The sequence below is a fragment of the Ursus americanus genome, chromosome 3 (genome assembly GCF_024610735.1).
Source record: "Ursus americanus isolate L20-20 chromosome 3, mUrsAme1.1.p, whole genome shotgun sequence".
NCBI classification, from domain to species: Eukaryota; Metazoa; Chordata; class Mammalia; order Carnivora; family Ursidae; genus Ursus; species Ursus americanus.
Genome location: NC_142129.1, coordinates 12,758,776 through 12,775,363, shown reverse-complemented (window position 1 = coordinate 12,775,363; position 16,588 = coordinate 12,758,776). Strand labels below are relative to the sequence as shown.

General features: G+C 42.7%; 1 protein-coding gene across 1 annotated transcript; it reads left to right on the top strand.

Annotated features, from left to right (window-relative positions):
* The first annotated feature begins 30 nt into the window (after positions 1-30).
* TAS2R3 (taste 2 receptor member 3) lies at positions 31-13,067 on the top strand. The gene has a single exon (XM_087860777.1). The coding sequence runs from the start codon at positions 8,843-8,845 to the stop codon at positions 9,791-9,793; it is 951 nt and encodes a 316-aa protein (XP_087716903.1). The 5' UTR covers positions 31-8,842; the 3' UTR covers positions 9,794-13,067.
* The last annotated feature ends 3,521 nt before the right edge of the window (positions 13,068-16,588 follow it).

Below are 16,588 nucleotides of genomic sequence, written 5' to 3'. Positions count from 1 at the left end.
TCTCTTCTAAGACCTTCCACTGCTCGCAGAAGTAAAATCTTACCTCTACTACCACAGTCCTTCAGACTTTTAACCTATGTCTCATTCTAAATTTGGGGAGGGACTAGAACATACTTTGTACACAAAACCTTAGCAATTAGCCTTAAAAAGAGTAAATATAAGCGTAGTTTTTCAGCAAATAGATATTAATTTTGCTTGAAGCCTCTAATGAGGACCCTTAATTAACCGTTCCTTGTTAAATAAAGTAGTGCTAAAGCTAAGAACAGAAGTACCACCCTTCTTCTCGTGGCAGTATAGCAGACTACATAATCTGGAGTGCAGAGGTGTCCCACTGCAAAATAACCAGATGCTAAGTATGACGTAGTTTTTATCGTATCCTTGGGTATCTTAGTTTGGGCTTAACAAAATACCAGAGACTGGGTGATTTAAACAGCAGACATTTTCTTGTAATTCTGGAGGCTGGAAGTCCAAGATCAGGGCACCAGCATGGTTGGTTTCTTGTGAGGCCTGTGTTCCTAGCTTGTAAGTGGCCACCATCTCGCTGTGTGCTCACATGACCTCCTGTTTTTGCTGGCAGAGAGTGAGTGAGCGCTCTGGTGTCTCTTATGAGGACACTAACCCTGTTGTGTCAGGGTCCCACCGTTATGACCTCTTCTCACTTTATCATCTTAAAGGTCCTATCTCAAAATACAGTCATACTGGGGATTAGGGTTTTTATGTGTGAATTTTGAGTGGACACAGTTCAGTCTGTAGCATTGGGCTTGTTGGAAGAAAGGGACTTTCCCAGTGACAAGTTCTAAACTAAGCCGAAATGAGAGCAGTAAGTAGGCAGCACATTGAAGAAAGGGAGTTGCCTGATGACATGCTAATCTTGACTTTGTGGTTTGGACATAAAAACAAAGGGTATGTGTCAAAGGTGTGGCTCAAACAACATTGGAATTAGAAGAGCATTTCTCTTGAGCAGGAAAGGATGTCATCACTACTTTGATAACTTACTTGTACTGAGGCTTTAGCAAGCATAGTTGGGAAGGAAAGAAAAACTATTAAGATGGAAAGGAAGAAAGTTACCCATGCTGTGATTACACAGACACCAGAAAAGAATCTGTAGATGAATAATTAAAAGTTGCTGGAAATCAGTATACAAAAGTCAAATGCAAACAACAGCAAGGATGCCGTTCTGCAAGCGTATCAGAACGTGAAAGGAGTCTTCCAAGTGCGTGGTTTCTACAGAGAACAAAACCTTACTGAAATACATTAAAAGACTAAATGTTGGTAAACGATGTTTATTGTTAAACATCGATAATGTAAAGATATCAACCCTCCCCAAATTTATGTTACAGATCAAATAAAAATTCCCAGAAGATTTTTTGGGCAACCGGACAAGTTAATTCTAAAAATGCATTGATAAGCAAAGGTCCAAGATCAGACAACTTACTTCTGAAGAGGAAGAGTGAGGGGATTTGCTTTGCCAGTTGGCAAGACTTTTTTTTTTTTTTTTTACTAAAGCTATACTGATAAAAGAACTGTACTATGGATGCAGGAATAAACAAAACAATGGTATAGAATAGAGAACCCAGAAGCAGACCATGTATAGGTGGACATGATAAATGATAAAAGTGGCATAAATAAGTGGGTAAAATATTTTTTCAATAAAGTATGCCAGGGAGATTTGTTATTCATACAGAAAAAAATGAAATCACATCTCTACCTTACATCTTACGTGAAGATCAGTTCTTGGTTGTTTAAAGACTTGTGAAAGGCAAAGCGATGACAATTTTGGAAGAAAATAGAAAATGCCTTTATGATCTGGTGGCGTGGAAGTTTCTTTTTTAAACAAGTGTAAATACAGAAAAGATGGATATGTTTAACTTAAAAATAACCTTTGTCGAAAGTCAGCATAAAGAAAGCAAAATGACAAGTCACAAACTGGGAGAGAAGATATTTGCAATAGTATAACTGAAATACAGTCTAGAATATATAAAGGATTACAGAGGAATAAAAATACAATCTAGAATATATGAAGGCCTACGGAGCAAAAAAGAAAACGAGCTTAGTAGAAAAATGAGCAAAGATATAGAGACTGTGAAATACAAATGATCCATTGATCTATGAAAAAGTGGTTGACTTCATTGATAAGGAAATGCAAAGCAGAAACTGCAATGAGGTTTCATTTTAAGCCCTCCACTAGCAAATTCCAACACATTTGATAGAACAAAGTATGAAGGAGGATGTTGTATACCAGTAGAAACTTATGCACTGGTGGGGCGAGTGTAAATTGGCCCTTCCTTTTGAGAAAACATTTTGGCATTAACTGGTGATGTTGAAATTTCATCTAGTTATCTTTAAGGTACACCCTATAGGAAGCTCTTGCCCACAGGGCCTAAGAAAAATGTCCGAGAATGTTAGCTATAATGTACATAATGGTACAACCAACAACCCAAAGGAAACTACCCAAATATTCATCAACAGAGAATGGATAAATAAATGTTCACACAGTGGCATACAGTTGTGTAAATGGATTACACCCATTCCAGAAACAATATTTTTAGAAACATAATATTGAGTCAATATCAGTTAAAACATGAATCTGAAACTTGGGCTAAAAACAAAAATCAAGCTTCCTTTAGAAAATTTGTTTCTTCGGGGCATTTGGGTAGCTCAGTCCACTAAGCATCTGACTCGATTTTGGCTCAGGTCTTGATCTCTGGGTCGTGAAATGGAGCCCCACCTTGCCTTGGGCTCCACGCTCAGGAGGAAATCTGCTTGAGATTGTCTCCCCTCCCCATGCATGCACTCTCAAATAAATAAATCTTTAAAAAAATAAAATTATTCAGCATATATTTATTGAGGTTTTGCTATGTGCTAAGGTCTGAGCCTAAGGCCTGGGAGTTTAGTGAGTAAAACACTGAAGTGGGGCATTATTAGTAATTACTTGGCTTGATAGAGACATAACATGATTTAGAAATACCATTTTTTTAAAAGATTTTATTTATTTGACAGAGACATAGAGCCAGAGAGAACAAGCGGGGGAAAGGTAGAGGGAGAGGGAAAAGCAGGCTCTCTGCTGAGCAGGAGCCCAGAGTGGGGCTCAATCCCAGGACCCTGGGATCATCACCTGAGCCGAAGCCAGATGCTTAACCGACTGAGCCACCCAGGTGCCCCTGATCATTCTTTTTGTAGGAGATTTATATCGCAATGAGAAAAATTGTCCAAGAATAACCCTAGTTCAAACTAGGTCGTCTGGAGAACAAGCTAGCTGGGAAAAGAGGGTTTCTTTCACTTCTCCCACCAGAAAGTGCTTCACATAAGCTCAGTTACCACAGAACTGTTGACTTTAATGCCAGTGGGAACTATAATGTCCTGTGTGTTCCAAGGTGTTGGACATCTTCTTAGACAACTCCTGTAATAGCTGGCTTCCCAAATCCAGATTTTCTGGCACCAGAGACTGTTTTGCTACTGATGAAGTTGCTTTCACACTTTTATTACAAGAAGTGAGAGCAGTAGGGAGGGTGAAGCATTTGCACTGGCATACAGAAGTGCACTGCTAACCAGACAGTGCTCTGGTCCCCCTGGGTGTATAATCGTAGGAGGATGAAGAGGAGCCACGCTTTTATTTCTGTTATTGATATGAGTTTTCTCTTACTCCAATAAAACCTGTTCCTCAACTCAGACTATATGATATAGTAAAATTTATCTTGAATCCTGATGCATGCAAGAGGACATGCAGAAAAGATTCTCAGTATATAGTATAAGGAGTTTACATTTTGTTGTAGTTGCACCGCAAGGCCATTGAAGTATTTTATGCAGTGAAGTGAAATGATCTAAAACACATTTTATGATCATTCTTGTGGCTATATGGAGAATCTGTTACAGAAAAAAAGGAGAAGTGGAGAATGAGTTAGGCAGCCATTGAGTAGTTCAGAGGAGAGATCATGGTAACTTGCACCAGGATGGAGGCAGTGAAAATGGAAAGTTCAGGATACATTTTGAGATTAAGATGGAGAAGTCATCAATAAGTCGATGTGGGTTTATAGGAAAGAAAGAATCAAGTTAATTCTTAGGCGGTGTTTGATTTGAGCAACTGGATGGATGATGTTGCCATTTGCTGAAATAGGGAAGATTGGGGTAAGAGATAGTTCTTTTAAAATGAGAATAAATTGAGAGATTTGTTTTGGACATGTTACATTTCAGATGTCTGTGATAGAGCCAAGTAAAGAATTTAGGTAGGTGGGTATGGGAGTATAGAGCTGAGAAGAGTGGTATGGTGTGAAGATGTGCATTTTGAACTGGTCAACGTAGGATGATTCAACATAATGAAAATAATATGTATTAAAAACTTACTGGCAGGAGTTGCAGTATGAAAATGGCATTATAGGTTGAATGAGTTTCTTTTTCCTCTTGAAAATAATCCCCAGAACCCCAAAGAGAATGCAAAACAGAGTTGTGTGTTATATCTTTTCTCAAATTAGGCGATAAAACTTCAAGCCAAAAGTACATGGAAGGACTGTGTGTCATTCATAGTCCAGTCAGGAAAGTGGAATCCAGTATAGGTATTTCAGACAGAGAGAATTTAATGTAAGGGATTGTTTACAAAAGTATGTGAAGAGGAAAAGGGAGAAGGAAGGGTACTGCCACAGCAGAAAAAGAAGGCATTGTGCCCAGAGAACAGAAACTGATGCCATCCCTGGGCTGAAGCCTTATGAGCCTGCGGCTGTTGCTGCATTGCTGGGAAAGTGATTATAGTTGTTTCTGGTGTGCTGAAGAGGCTTTGCCTTGGCCATGCAGGCAACACTGTATCGACGGTTTTATCCAGGTTCCTGGAGTCTACAATCATCTTTCCCTAATCAAAGGAACTGCCACCAAGTGACACCCTGTCAGAGTGAGAAGCAGGATTTTTCTTTCTCCTTCCTTCTCTGCTAGTTTTCATATTGGCAGATACCAACAGCAAGGCATCTGGAAAGGGCATCTGGGAAATGGTTTGTAGAGTCCCAGACCCCACAGTATAGAGGAGAGTATAGGCAGGGGTTATGGGTTTGAGGGAGAAAAATAAGAAAATAACTAGAATAGGCTGTTGAAAGCAGTGGTGATCAAATTGAGGTTGGCAGTGGATTTGGGGTTTGATCTTACCCTGTTGACAAGCTAGTAAGTGAGCCTGTCAGTGTTCCGTGGAAGCTGGCAGAAGACATGAAACCTCTGGATCAGAGAAAAGTGATCATATCATTGGCAGCACAGCAAGCAGCGCGAACACCAGCATGTTGGTATGAGTTCCCTTTGTCCTGTGAGTCCGCAGGGGCAGTGCACAGGGCCCAGATGGATTTCATTTTGGAGACATACACTGAGCCTGGAGCACTCGCTGCTTTTATAGCAAACAGTAAACAAGCCTGCTCCTTGTCCTGGAAGGGCACATTACCTTCTTTCTGGTTGCTCGCTGCACGCAATGGCTCTGGTCAATGGTGGTCAGGGCCTTGTATACTTAGCCCACTCAGCAAGGGTGTGTGTAGGAGCAGAGAAATTCTGGAGGAATGTCCATATCCCCAGTGTCTGGTAGGAAAAGACTGGATGAACATTTTTGGGTAACATTATGACAGGATAGAGTCTGCAGCTGGTGTGTTAGGATGGTAGCTTGATATTGAGAGCATCTGGATAATAGACTCTTGTTCTGTTTTCATAAAACAAAGTTTTATCAGTTTGGAGGATAAAACTGAAGGTGATAAATGAGGCCTGTGTTCCTTTGGAGTGGGCCATATGCTACAGTATTCTGTAGTGTGTTGTATGCAGTGTAAGACTAAGGTTGGCAAAATGCGCTCATCCAGATTAGCCACATAGAGAATGTATACATGCACATATGGTTCGAGGGTGGGCCTTCTGATGAGATGCTCACTTACTCAGACTTACAGCTTGCCATTGTGCACTCTCCAGGTGAGGATTTTAAGGGACCCAGAAGCCTGCACTCCACTTATCGATCTCTCTGCTGTATACACCCGGCTGTGCTGATTCCTTCGGTATTCTGCAGATTAGTGAACCTCAGCTGATAGAAAGGGATATTATTTGTGACTTGGCTTGCTGTCAGAGTGTACTGCTGATGCTTATCAACACAGTTGTCACTCTAGTATCAGAGCAGGAATGATGCAGAGACTGGAACCATGATGCCCAAGTCCCTGTGGAGAAAGCGCCAGAATAATGAAGGGGAGGAAGATGATAGTGTAGTGTCTTGTTAGTCTGTGGCCTGTGTTTTGAGGTTGATTCTCTCAGCGCACTCTCTTTGGGGTCTCCCAAGTGAGAAATCTCAGTGACTATCAGCAGGTCCTTTCCACAGAGCCCTCTGTTTCTCAGAATGGTGTGGCAATGTGGTGCCCACTGTTCTGAGCCCTGGGGCACTCCACTAGCTGTTTGTGGTTTCCCCATCCTCTGTCCACACTTTTGTAAATAATTCCGCTTTAACACCCTTCTGGAATCAGTCTGTGCCAGTTGTTTCCTGGGGATGCCCTGACTGATACACTTCCTTTGGTCTTTGACTCAGAAGAATGGTTGAGAGCAAGAGCGTGATCTCTCAGTAGTCTTTCTAGATGTCTGCAGCCTGGAAGAAAAGATCCAAGGATCCGGTACCATGGCTCTGGCATTGATCCCTAACAAACCATGTTTAAAGATGCACATTTTGTAGAGTTGGACTTGAATATATGTGGCTATTTCAGTGGAGGATGGTGAACATACATTTTGGAAGCAGCCATTACTAATGCCATGATAATGAGTTATATAGTATGATAGTTGTAGTGTTTATGTTAAGAAGTGGGAATGGTATAACTGTGGGCTTAGAATTCATATCAATGGTACCTGATGGAATAGTAGCAATGATAATGCTGATATCCAACAATGTTGTCATCGCCGCCTTCTTCTTCTTCTCATTCTCCTTCTCCTTCTTCCCCTTCTTCCCCTCCTCCCCCTCCTCCTCCTCCTCGTCCTTCTCCTCTCCCCCCCAACAATGCCTTTTAAACTCTGAAATTGAACTCTGGTCACCAGCCAATGTGGTATGCATGGAAACACCATCCTGGGAAACAATCAAAACCGAGAAAGAAAAATTATAGTTAACCCCCAGTTGCTCAATAATGACTTATAAAAAGGTAAACATTCTAATTTTTGAAGGGGTAAAAATAATAGGACTTGTAAAACAGTATGATTAGCCATAAGTAGTACATGAAATGAATTCTGATATGTTATATATTCTAAAGTTTCTTCTCCTTGGATAATCCTAATACCTGGGTAGAGGAATCTTACTAGCTATTTCTTCTTATGAGAGGATGTAAAAGCTGTTACAAAACCAAAAATGTGCATCTATAGAACCGAGGCCATGAGAAAAAACTGAACAGCGTCAGTGATAGGTGGTGGGATCAGCCCTACAACTGGGCTAAGGTCCTGTTAAAGGACTCCCAGAGACAGCTGGGAACTGCCTTATTCTCATTCTGTAGCACAGAGTTCAGGAGCGTTTGGCCAGGTTGTGAAGTTAGCCCGAGAAAGCTGCGGGTGGTTAAGGAGGACTGTGTTTATGCCCGAGTATTCTTGGTAGTGCTCTGTAATCATACCGTACACCACATAATGCCAAGACGGATGAGGTTCTCCTGGCTCCTTGGCGTGTATCCAGAAGAGACTATGTATTGTTTGCACAGCTTTGTCATCTGCTACTGTGTGAGGTCCTGAAAGTATATCCCTCCTTTATTTGGATAGTGTTGCTAAACTCTCTGCTGTGTATCTTGATGGTGTTGATTTCTCTCTCCATCCTTCAGATCAGTGTTTTCAAACTGTATTTATCACAACTCATTTGTAGGTTGTAAAATCAAGTTTGTGATATGCAAGCAGCATTGAAAGAAATAAAACAGGATAGAAAATATCAGACTGCCACACATCCAGAAAGGGGAAATAATTGTTTTGTGACTCCTTTGTGTTCCCAGTATAATATGTATATAAGGTGATATGTATAAAACCATATAAAAAGTATTACTGTTGGCCGTGGTCAAAATTTGTAAGGCACTGTTTCACATACATAAGGCTTCTTTGGTTGAAGAGATTGTCTGTGTGTGGTTTCTGTCAACCTGAACTACTGTTGACATATTGATACAGTGTCATGCACTCTGAAAATCTGCACTTTGAATAGCTTACAGGCTATAATTCATAATTGTTATCATTTAAATACTCAGGTAGTTAAGAATTTCTGATGATATGGCTCAGCAGGGAAGAACTTGGAGCCCCCTCATGTAAGGCATACTTTAAGAGGCACACCTTTTAATTCTAACCCAGGACCAGTGGCACTGAACTTTCTGTTTCATGCACTTAAACCTCCCTCCAGGGTGACTTTGATAGTGCCTCCTGGTGGAATTCTGATCTCCCCCTTTCTGTGTGTGTCCCTGAGTCCTCCTCCCAGGAAGAAGACTTCTCACTCTTCAGAGTGGTTCTCTATGACTCTTCTGGTGATGTATCTTTCTGTCCTGCATGGCTCAGACCTTCCTCCCTTTGGAATCGAGTGCAAATCCTCACCTTCTTTGTGAGTCAGATCTCTTCCTTCTTTGTGTGACATCGGATACTACTCCATTTGCATTTTGGCAAAGAGCTGCTGAGTTTCGATCATAGATGGAATGTGACCGTCCATCTCATCTGGGAAGAGGACAGACTAATCGGAAAGATCCGGGGAGGGTTCACTAAACTGTGCTCTACAACAGACTAAATTGGGCAGAGACAAGAGACAGGTACAGGGAAGCAGCAGGTAGAAGTGACAGATTCACAGGAGTATCAAGTCAGCAAGGAGATTGTACATCAACAGAAAGAACAAGGTCACGTCTGCCTGGTAGCTGACATGCCGGGGCTGGAGAAATGCATATTCCTGGTTCTGTCTGCCACTGAGTTCATTCTGGGGATGCTGGGGAATGGTTTCATAGTGTTGGTCAATGGCAGCAGCTGGTTCAAGAACAAGACAGTCTCTTTGTCTGACTTCATCATCACTAACCTGGCTCTCTCCAGGATCGTTCTGCTGTGGATTCTCTTGGTTGATGGTGTTTTAATGGTGTTCTCTTCCAAAGTACATGATGAAGGGATAGTGATGCAAATTATTGATATTTTCTGGACATTTACAAACCACCTGAGCATTTGGCTCGCCACCTGTCTCAGTGTCCTCTACTGCCTGAAAATCGCCAGTTTCTCCCATCCTACATTCCTCTGGCTCAAGTGGAGAGTTTCCAGGGTGGTCGTACACATGATTTTGGGTGCCCTGTTCTTATCGTGTGTCAGTGCCATGTCTCTGATCCAGGAATTTAAGATCTATTCTGTTCTCAGTGGGATCGATGGCACAGGGAATGTGACTGGGCACTTTAGAAAGAAAAGAAATGAATACAAAGTGATCCATGTTCTTGGGACTCTGTGGAACCTCCCTCCGCTAATTGTGTCTCTGGCCGCCTACTTTCTGCTCATCCTGTCCCTGGGGAGACACATGCAGCAGCTGCAGCAAAGCGGCATCAGCTCCAGAGATCCAAGCACTGAGGCCCACCAGAAAGCCATCAAAATCATCATCTCTTTCCTCTTTCTCTTCCTGCTTTACTTTCTGGCCTTTTTGATTACAACATCCAGTTATTTCATCCCAGGAACCGAGATGGTTAATATAATCGGAGAAGTAGTTACAATGTTTTATCCTGCTAGCCACTCATTCATTCTCATTCTGGGAAACAACAAGCTGAAGCAGACGTTTGTGGAGATGCTGTGGTGTGAGCCTGGCCATCTGAAGCCTGGGTTCAAGGGACCTTTTGCCCCATAGAGTGACCAAGAGCACAGGTGGGAGCCTGGGAGTCCTTCGGTCTGGCTGAAGACTAAGGGTTCTTCCTGACCTTCCATGGCACCAGTTCTGTGACATGAGTAGGACAGAGACCCGACTGCATTGCTTGGCCCACTGGGGACGCGTCTCATGGCTTCTTTTTTGTATGGTTGTTTTGGAGCGAGGGAAACGGTCTCTGGAAAATGTCAATATAGTAAGAACACTCTCACTGTATAGATGTGCAGTTGTGTTTTAGTAGCTATCCACGTAATGAGCTGGTTCCTAGCTTTAACTTCACGTTTATACTGATAGTGGTGAGCTGATGTAAATAAAACAGTGTAGTGGGGCCTAAGGGAAAGAGCAAGAGCTTTGCAGTTCCTCAGACTCGGGTTTAAATTCTAGTTCTGTCCATTTCCAAGACTTTTGGCCTTTGGTGAATTACTTTCATTTAGTTTCTGATCCTGTCTTCCCTCATTTTAAAATGCGGACTGTGACACTGACCTCACAGGGTCCCTGAGACTCAGGAGGCCACGTGGCCCAGCGTACTGTGTAAAGCCCTCGCTTGGCGAAGCTCGTATCGTGACTAACAGTGAAGTGTGCAGCAGGAGCAGTTCCCACAGGAGACAAGTTTCCACACATCCACTGTGTGAGGACAAAAGCGATGGAATGAGAATCAAGACCCTTGGCTGTTAGGCTCCTGTCCAGTCTGGTGGTGGTCATTTTACTTCTGTAGTCCTGGCATTCCTTTATCATTTGGCTGAAGTAAATTGCCAAGTAATTTTTTTATTTTTTAGATCGGGCAAAGGTCTAAGCAGTTTTTTTCTTTTTAAACTAACCAATATGTATATGGGTTTTGGAAACTTGAGAGTTTTATAAAAAAATAAAATAAGCAGTGTTTATAAGTTCAGTACATTTTTTTAATAAGTTACACAGGCATCGATTTATTTCCTATCACTGAACAGTGTCAAGAAGTCAATGAGAATGTTATTACTTACGATCATGAAGAATTCTGACTCATGAGTGTGTATAGTTAGGTCCTGTGGCAAATCTGAATCCAGCTTTCTGTCGCTAATGGGGCTGTCAGGTGTAGAGTGTGGTGGCTATGAATCGGCCCTGAAGGCAGACAACCTGGGTTCTAGCCCCAGCCCCGACCCCTGTGAGCTGGGTGACTTTGGGGAAGTTTCTTCACTTCTCTCTATTTCACCTTCTTCATTTGTAAAATGGGACTAGTCATAGTATGTTGCTGTTAGGGTTGCTGGAAGGAGTGAGTGAGTTACCAGAGGAGTACTGGGGATGTACTGTATGGTGACTAATATAACAAAATAAAAATTATAAAAAAAAGAAAAAGAAAAAAAGAAAAGTGCTTAGAGTCCCAGGTGGAGTAAACAATAACTATTGCTGTTATTGTTATTTTGTGGAATGAGTGAGATTTTGACATAGCCTTAAGGATCACCATACTACTTGGCATTGGGTCATATGTAACCAGAAATGAATTCGGGGACTGTTCTGGGATTTATGTATTCATTATTTAAAGTTACAGGAATAAATGTCTTTTGGCCTGCACTGTTTTCAAATTGATACCTGCTTCTTGAAGCTGCTAGGAAAACTCCTAATTCTAACAAAGTTCTCTTTCAGAAAGGTATCTGTTGAAACTTAAAATAATTGTTTAATATTCATTCATAATTCACTAAAATATAGGGATTCTGAAATGGGTACTTTTGTAATTAATGAAAATCTGTGCTGCTTTCCAGCACAGGGACTTTGAACTATGGAAATCGATGCTGTCTTGATTGGCATCTGCTTTGTTTAACCCAGATCCCCACTCTTGAATTCATTGTCACCCACTCTTGAACACTTGCTGCTGCTTTCTGTCACTTTGACGACTTCTCTGTTTAGCTCTGACCTTCCGGTTCTTTAGTCCTTAATCTGAATTCCGGATTCTGCCTTCTAGTTTAGGTGTGGGGGCTTTTCTCTCTTTTAATTGAATGTAACATCTTCCTGGAGATTTTGGCTTAGCTGCTTTTTGGTTCTTGGTGCCTTTGGCTCACTTCTGAAGAATCCCTCCCTTCTGTTCCCACTGTGGCTCCATTAAATCTTACCCTAACCTAACAGATTCAGATACGGTGCAGTGAACAGGCTGAAGTTACGACTATTAGTCGTTTCACTGGAGTGTGGGTGGAAACAGAATTCTGAGTGGAAGCGTGTTGTGGTTGTCCAATTGGCTGAGTGCAGATTACCTTCCCCGAGAGTAAATGAAATCAGATTCATATGTGCGGCATCCCCAACTGCTCCTGGTTCTTCTTTGGAGAAATTTGGAGGTGGCTCCAGGAAAATATCAGACTCTGTTATATGACATCAGGTGTCTGTGGACTGCCATTAATCAAAGTGAGGGGTGAGAGTGGGGACATGAGTCTGGGTGGTGGGTGAGTTGCTGAGGAAAGGAGTCTTATCTGTTGCTAGAGGCACAATGCTGGGAAGTTCTGGCTATTTTGGAGAGGACCTGGTCTTCTAATTAGAGGGGGAGTACCTAATCTGCCAGCTCTGTTTTTTTTTTTTTCCCAAGATTTTATATATTTATTTGAGAGAGAGAGGGAGAGAGAGAGAGCACGAGTAGGGGGAGGGGCAGAGGGAGAGAGAAAAGCAACTTGAGGCTCAATCCCAGGACCCTGGAATCATGATCTGGGCTGAAGGCAGATGCTTGACTGACTGAGCCACCCAGGTGCCCCCAGCAGCTCTTCAGTGAGTCCCAGTAACTGGGGAAGAATTACCTAATACCTCAGGCCCTGTTTTGAGGAACCCTGAAAGGCCATCTTGTTTGTTTTATTTCAATGAATTAGTTTTAGTTACTAAAATCCCTTAAGACTCTCAAATCCAGTTGTTTCATGAACAAGGGACCAGGGCATGGCTTTCCCCCACTGTGATCAGGTTCCTTGGGTCTAAGTATGGGGATGAGAATTGTCCGTGCATTTGGAGTCCAATTCCAAGCTTGTTGTGTTCCCAAGGCCGCCTCTCTCAAATACATGTGTTTTTCAGTGCATCACTTGTAAATTGCTTTCGGTGTATTAACACATGAATCAACAGCAACTTATGACAGTAGCTCATGAGACCGTCCAGTTTTCCATCAGAGGCCCCTACTTCTCATTTTTAGTGTTCTCTGAACTCTTGGGCCAAGTTCACAGATCCTGATTGTTGATGCGATTGAGCTGCAGTTTGGGTGTAGAAGGATCATAAATGACAATAAATAAACAACAAAACTGAAAAAAAAAAAAAAACCAAAGCCATTCCAACTTTCCTCAAACAGTTTCAGTGTCTGCCAATGCCCTTTGCCTTAAATAATATCCCTGATATTTCCCAACAGTTGATGAACAGAGCTGTCTAGATCTTGAAGTTGTGTTGTGATTTTCTTGCCTTGGGATATGTGGAAGACAAAGTCTGATATTCTGTCGATATCCTGCAAGAAGTTCTGTTTTAAGAAAACAAAAATAACCTCAAAACTCCAACAACTGCTGATGACAGTTGTGTTATTTTCTGGTGTTTCTACATTTTGCTGGACTAGAAAAATGTATGGTATAGGGGCTAAGAGTGTTATTTCTGGAGCCTAACACATTGGATTCAGATCCAGACCTCATCACTTATTAGATGCATGATCTTTGGCAAATTACTAAACCTCCTTGGACTTCAGTTCCCTTCACTATAAAATAGGTAATTCTATAAAATATCTCATAGGATCGGTGTGAGGATTAAGTAAGACAATGCATGTAAATTATTTTAGCAACTAAAGCTTAGTAACTACACAACAAAAATCAGCTACTAGCATTTTAGCTTATCAGGGGTTGAGCCCGGAGAATGTGCCTCATGGAGTTCTAGTCTTATGACAGTGTATCCGTGGAGTTGTTGCTGGTGGTATAAGAGGACATGATCTAAGTGAAAGCCTGCTTCTTCGGGTCCCCTGGGGAAGGCTGGAGGAAGAAGAGGGAGACAGAAGAGGGAGGGCAGGTGAGAGTCCAGATTTCCCCTCTCTTTGAGAACTACTTCAAAGCTCCCAGGTGTGGTCAGTGGGAGCAAAACACAGGCACCGACTCAGCCCCGAATGCAGGTGGGGCAAGCAGCACCCAAGGTACAAGGACCTTTCCTTGGAAGCCTGAGGAGACAAGGACACCGAGGGAGAGAGAGGACATGACATTTCTCTGACACCACGAGTTAGCATTAATCTCCACCCCTCTCCCCGTACACCCGGACCCTAATTAAAGGGGAGAAGCATAGCATGGGGACGATGTCTCAGATTTAAAATTTTAAATCTAAAGAGACTGAAAGTTTTTCTGAAGACATTCATTATCTCATTGAATTAAACACTTACCCCCAACCAGCAGATAGGGGCTCAGGAGAAAAACTATATTACCTTTAGACAAAATTAAGAACTTTGTTTTTTTCCTGCACATATGAGTTTGCCGAGTGAATACATTTTGTTGATCTCCCTATAATGAAATTGTCAGTGCAACTTGGTGGAGCTGGCCAGATGACCAGAGCAGTATTTCCAGGTTAACTCTGAAAAATATTTTTTCAGAAGCTCATGAGTAGAGTTTCTCTGTGTGTTCTGGCTAGCCTCGATACCCATGTGTTGCTAAGTAGGGTACTTACAGCCAGAGAGGGAGATTTCTGAACTTTTTTTGGTTGCTCAGGTTTGTACGCTTACTGCCCATCTAGCAGATCTCTTTGAAAAAGGGATGGGTTCCTGTTGGCTGCCAGATGCTGCTGGGTATTCTAGGCATAAATAAATGTCTCACATCATTTTGATTCTGGCTCATCTTGATTCCAGTTCATTTGTTTATACTGCAGACATTTATCTGACAGCCACTTTGCACCAAACACTATATTAGACGTCAGTTGCTGTTCCCAAAAATAACACACCTAGTGGGCAGTAAAGACACTCAAGTATTTCATCTTTGCGTCACTGAAACAAAGGCTTCAGATACGATGAAGGGTTCTGGCCCTGGTGATCTTTGTCTCTAGACTCCTTTTGTGACAGCCACAAACAGACACTGCTCTGTTCTGCCGCTGAGATCCGCCACTGCAGGGCCATACTTCCTGGAGGCTGCTCTCAGCCAGGGCTGGAACCCCGTGGGGTGCCAAGACAGGTCTGGTCCTCTGAGACAGGAGGCTCGAGGGCCCCTCCCGAACGCTCCCCTTACACCCTTTGTTTTCCCTTCACATAGCACCGGAAACACTGCGCTCTGGTGTTTTGTCTGTCTGTCCACTATTCTGTGTGTGTGTTTGTGTGTGTGTGTTTAAACTTATTTATTTGAGAGAGAGAAAGAGAGCGAGCATGAGCAGGAGGGGCAGAAGGAAGGGGAGAGAGAATCCCAAGCAGACTCTGTGATGAGCGCAGAGCGAGATGCAGGGCTTGATCTCACAACCCTGAGATCTCGATCTGAGCCGAAAGCGAGAGTTGGACCCTTAACCGATTGCGCCACCCAGGCGGCCCATTTCTGTGTGTTTTTTGAAGGCAGGATGTGCTGTGGGTGGTTCTCTATTTTCCTGGCACCTAACATAGTGCCTGACTGATGACAACAGTTTATTGAGTGAATGAACCAATGAGGGCAATGGTGGAAAGAGCAGAGTCTCAGAGAGACCTTACACCTTAGCCACTGATTTTCCCTGCTGTCTCCCAGTCATTTACTTTCTCTCATCTTCATTCTCCTCACCTCTAATAGGGATAACCGTATCTTCCTTCTAGAACTGTTTTAAGGATTAACTGAGTTTTAAGATACCTGGTGCACTGTCGGGAACAGAGTAAGCACTAAAAACAGCCCAAGAAGTGGAAATTTCCTTCCTTCTATGTTCCCTGAGCAACATTAGTACTCTGTTGAAAACAGCTCACAGTTTGTAATTCCCATTTATTCATGACTGATCTCATTCTTCAAAGCCTTCATCAAATAAGCTAAATCATCCTTTTGCTTTGACTGTTTGCCTTAAAGTTTTCCCAACAGATCTGCCAGATGAATCTAGAGCTTGGACTCATGACTACTGTGCACCCACCACCAGTGGGGCTTCCTGGGCTCCAGTAAATAGTAAGACTTACGAGGCTGTCTCAGGCTTCTGGCACTGGTCTACTCAGGTGGATATGGTTCAGGGATCTGGCTTATGAGCAGGGCAGCGTCAGCCCTTCCTCTTTTGCAGAGTCCTTGCTGCGGCCATAGCGCCGGGGTGCTAGGAGAAGAGATCCACGGTGGTGTAGGGGTGGGACTGTCCTAAAAAGATTGATGTCCCAAAGGTGCCAATTTCTCTTGTAATAATTTCATAGACATAGCTGCCAAGGTTGAGTCAAAGGACACATACATACCTCAGGGGTGCTTGGGTGGCTCAGTTGGTTAAGCATCTGCCTTCGGCTCAGGTCATGATCTCAAGGTCCTGGGATGGAGCCCACATCAGGCTCTCTGCTCAGCAGGGAGCCTGCTGCTCCCTCTCCCTCTGTCCCTCCCCCTGCTTATGCTCTTTCTCTCTCAAATAAATAAATAAAAATCTTTAAAAATAAAAAATAGAATAAAAAAAAATACATCAGAAGAGTGACCACACTCAAGGAAGCCCTAAGCAGGGAGTATCCGTAAGATATTTATATTTAACTTAGGGTAAAATTCTCATGCAGAGGGAGAAAGGGTTTTGTTAAGGCATTTCCCATATTGACCTTTACAGAAATAACATCTGACAGAAGCCGTGTGCTCACTGGGGACCCTAGCCAACACGATCACATCTTAATTATAGTGCCTCCTGCTGCTGGCCCCAACAACATTGTATATCACA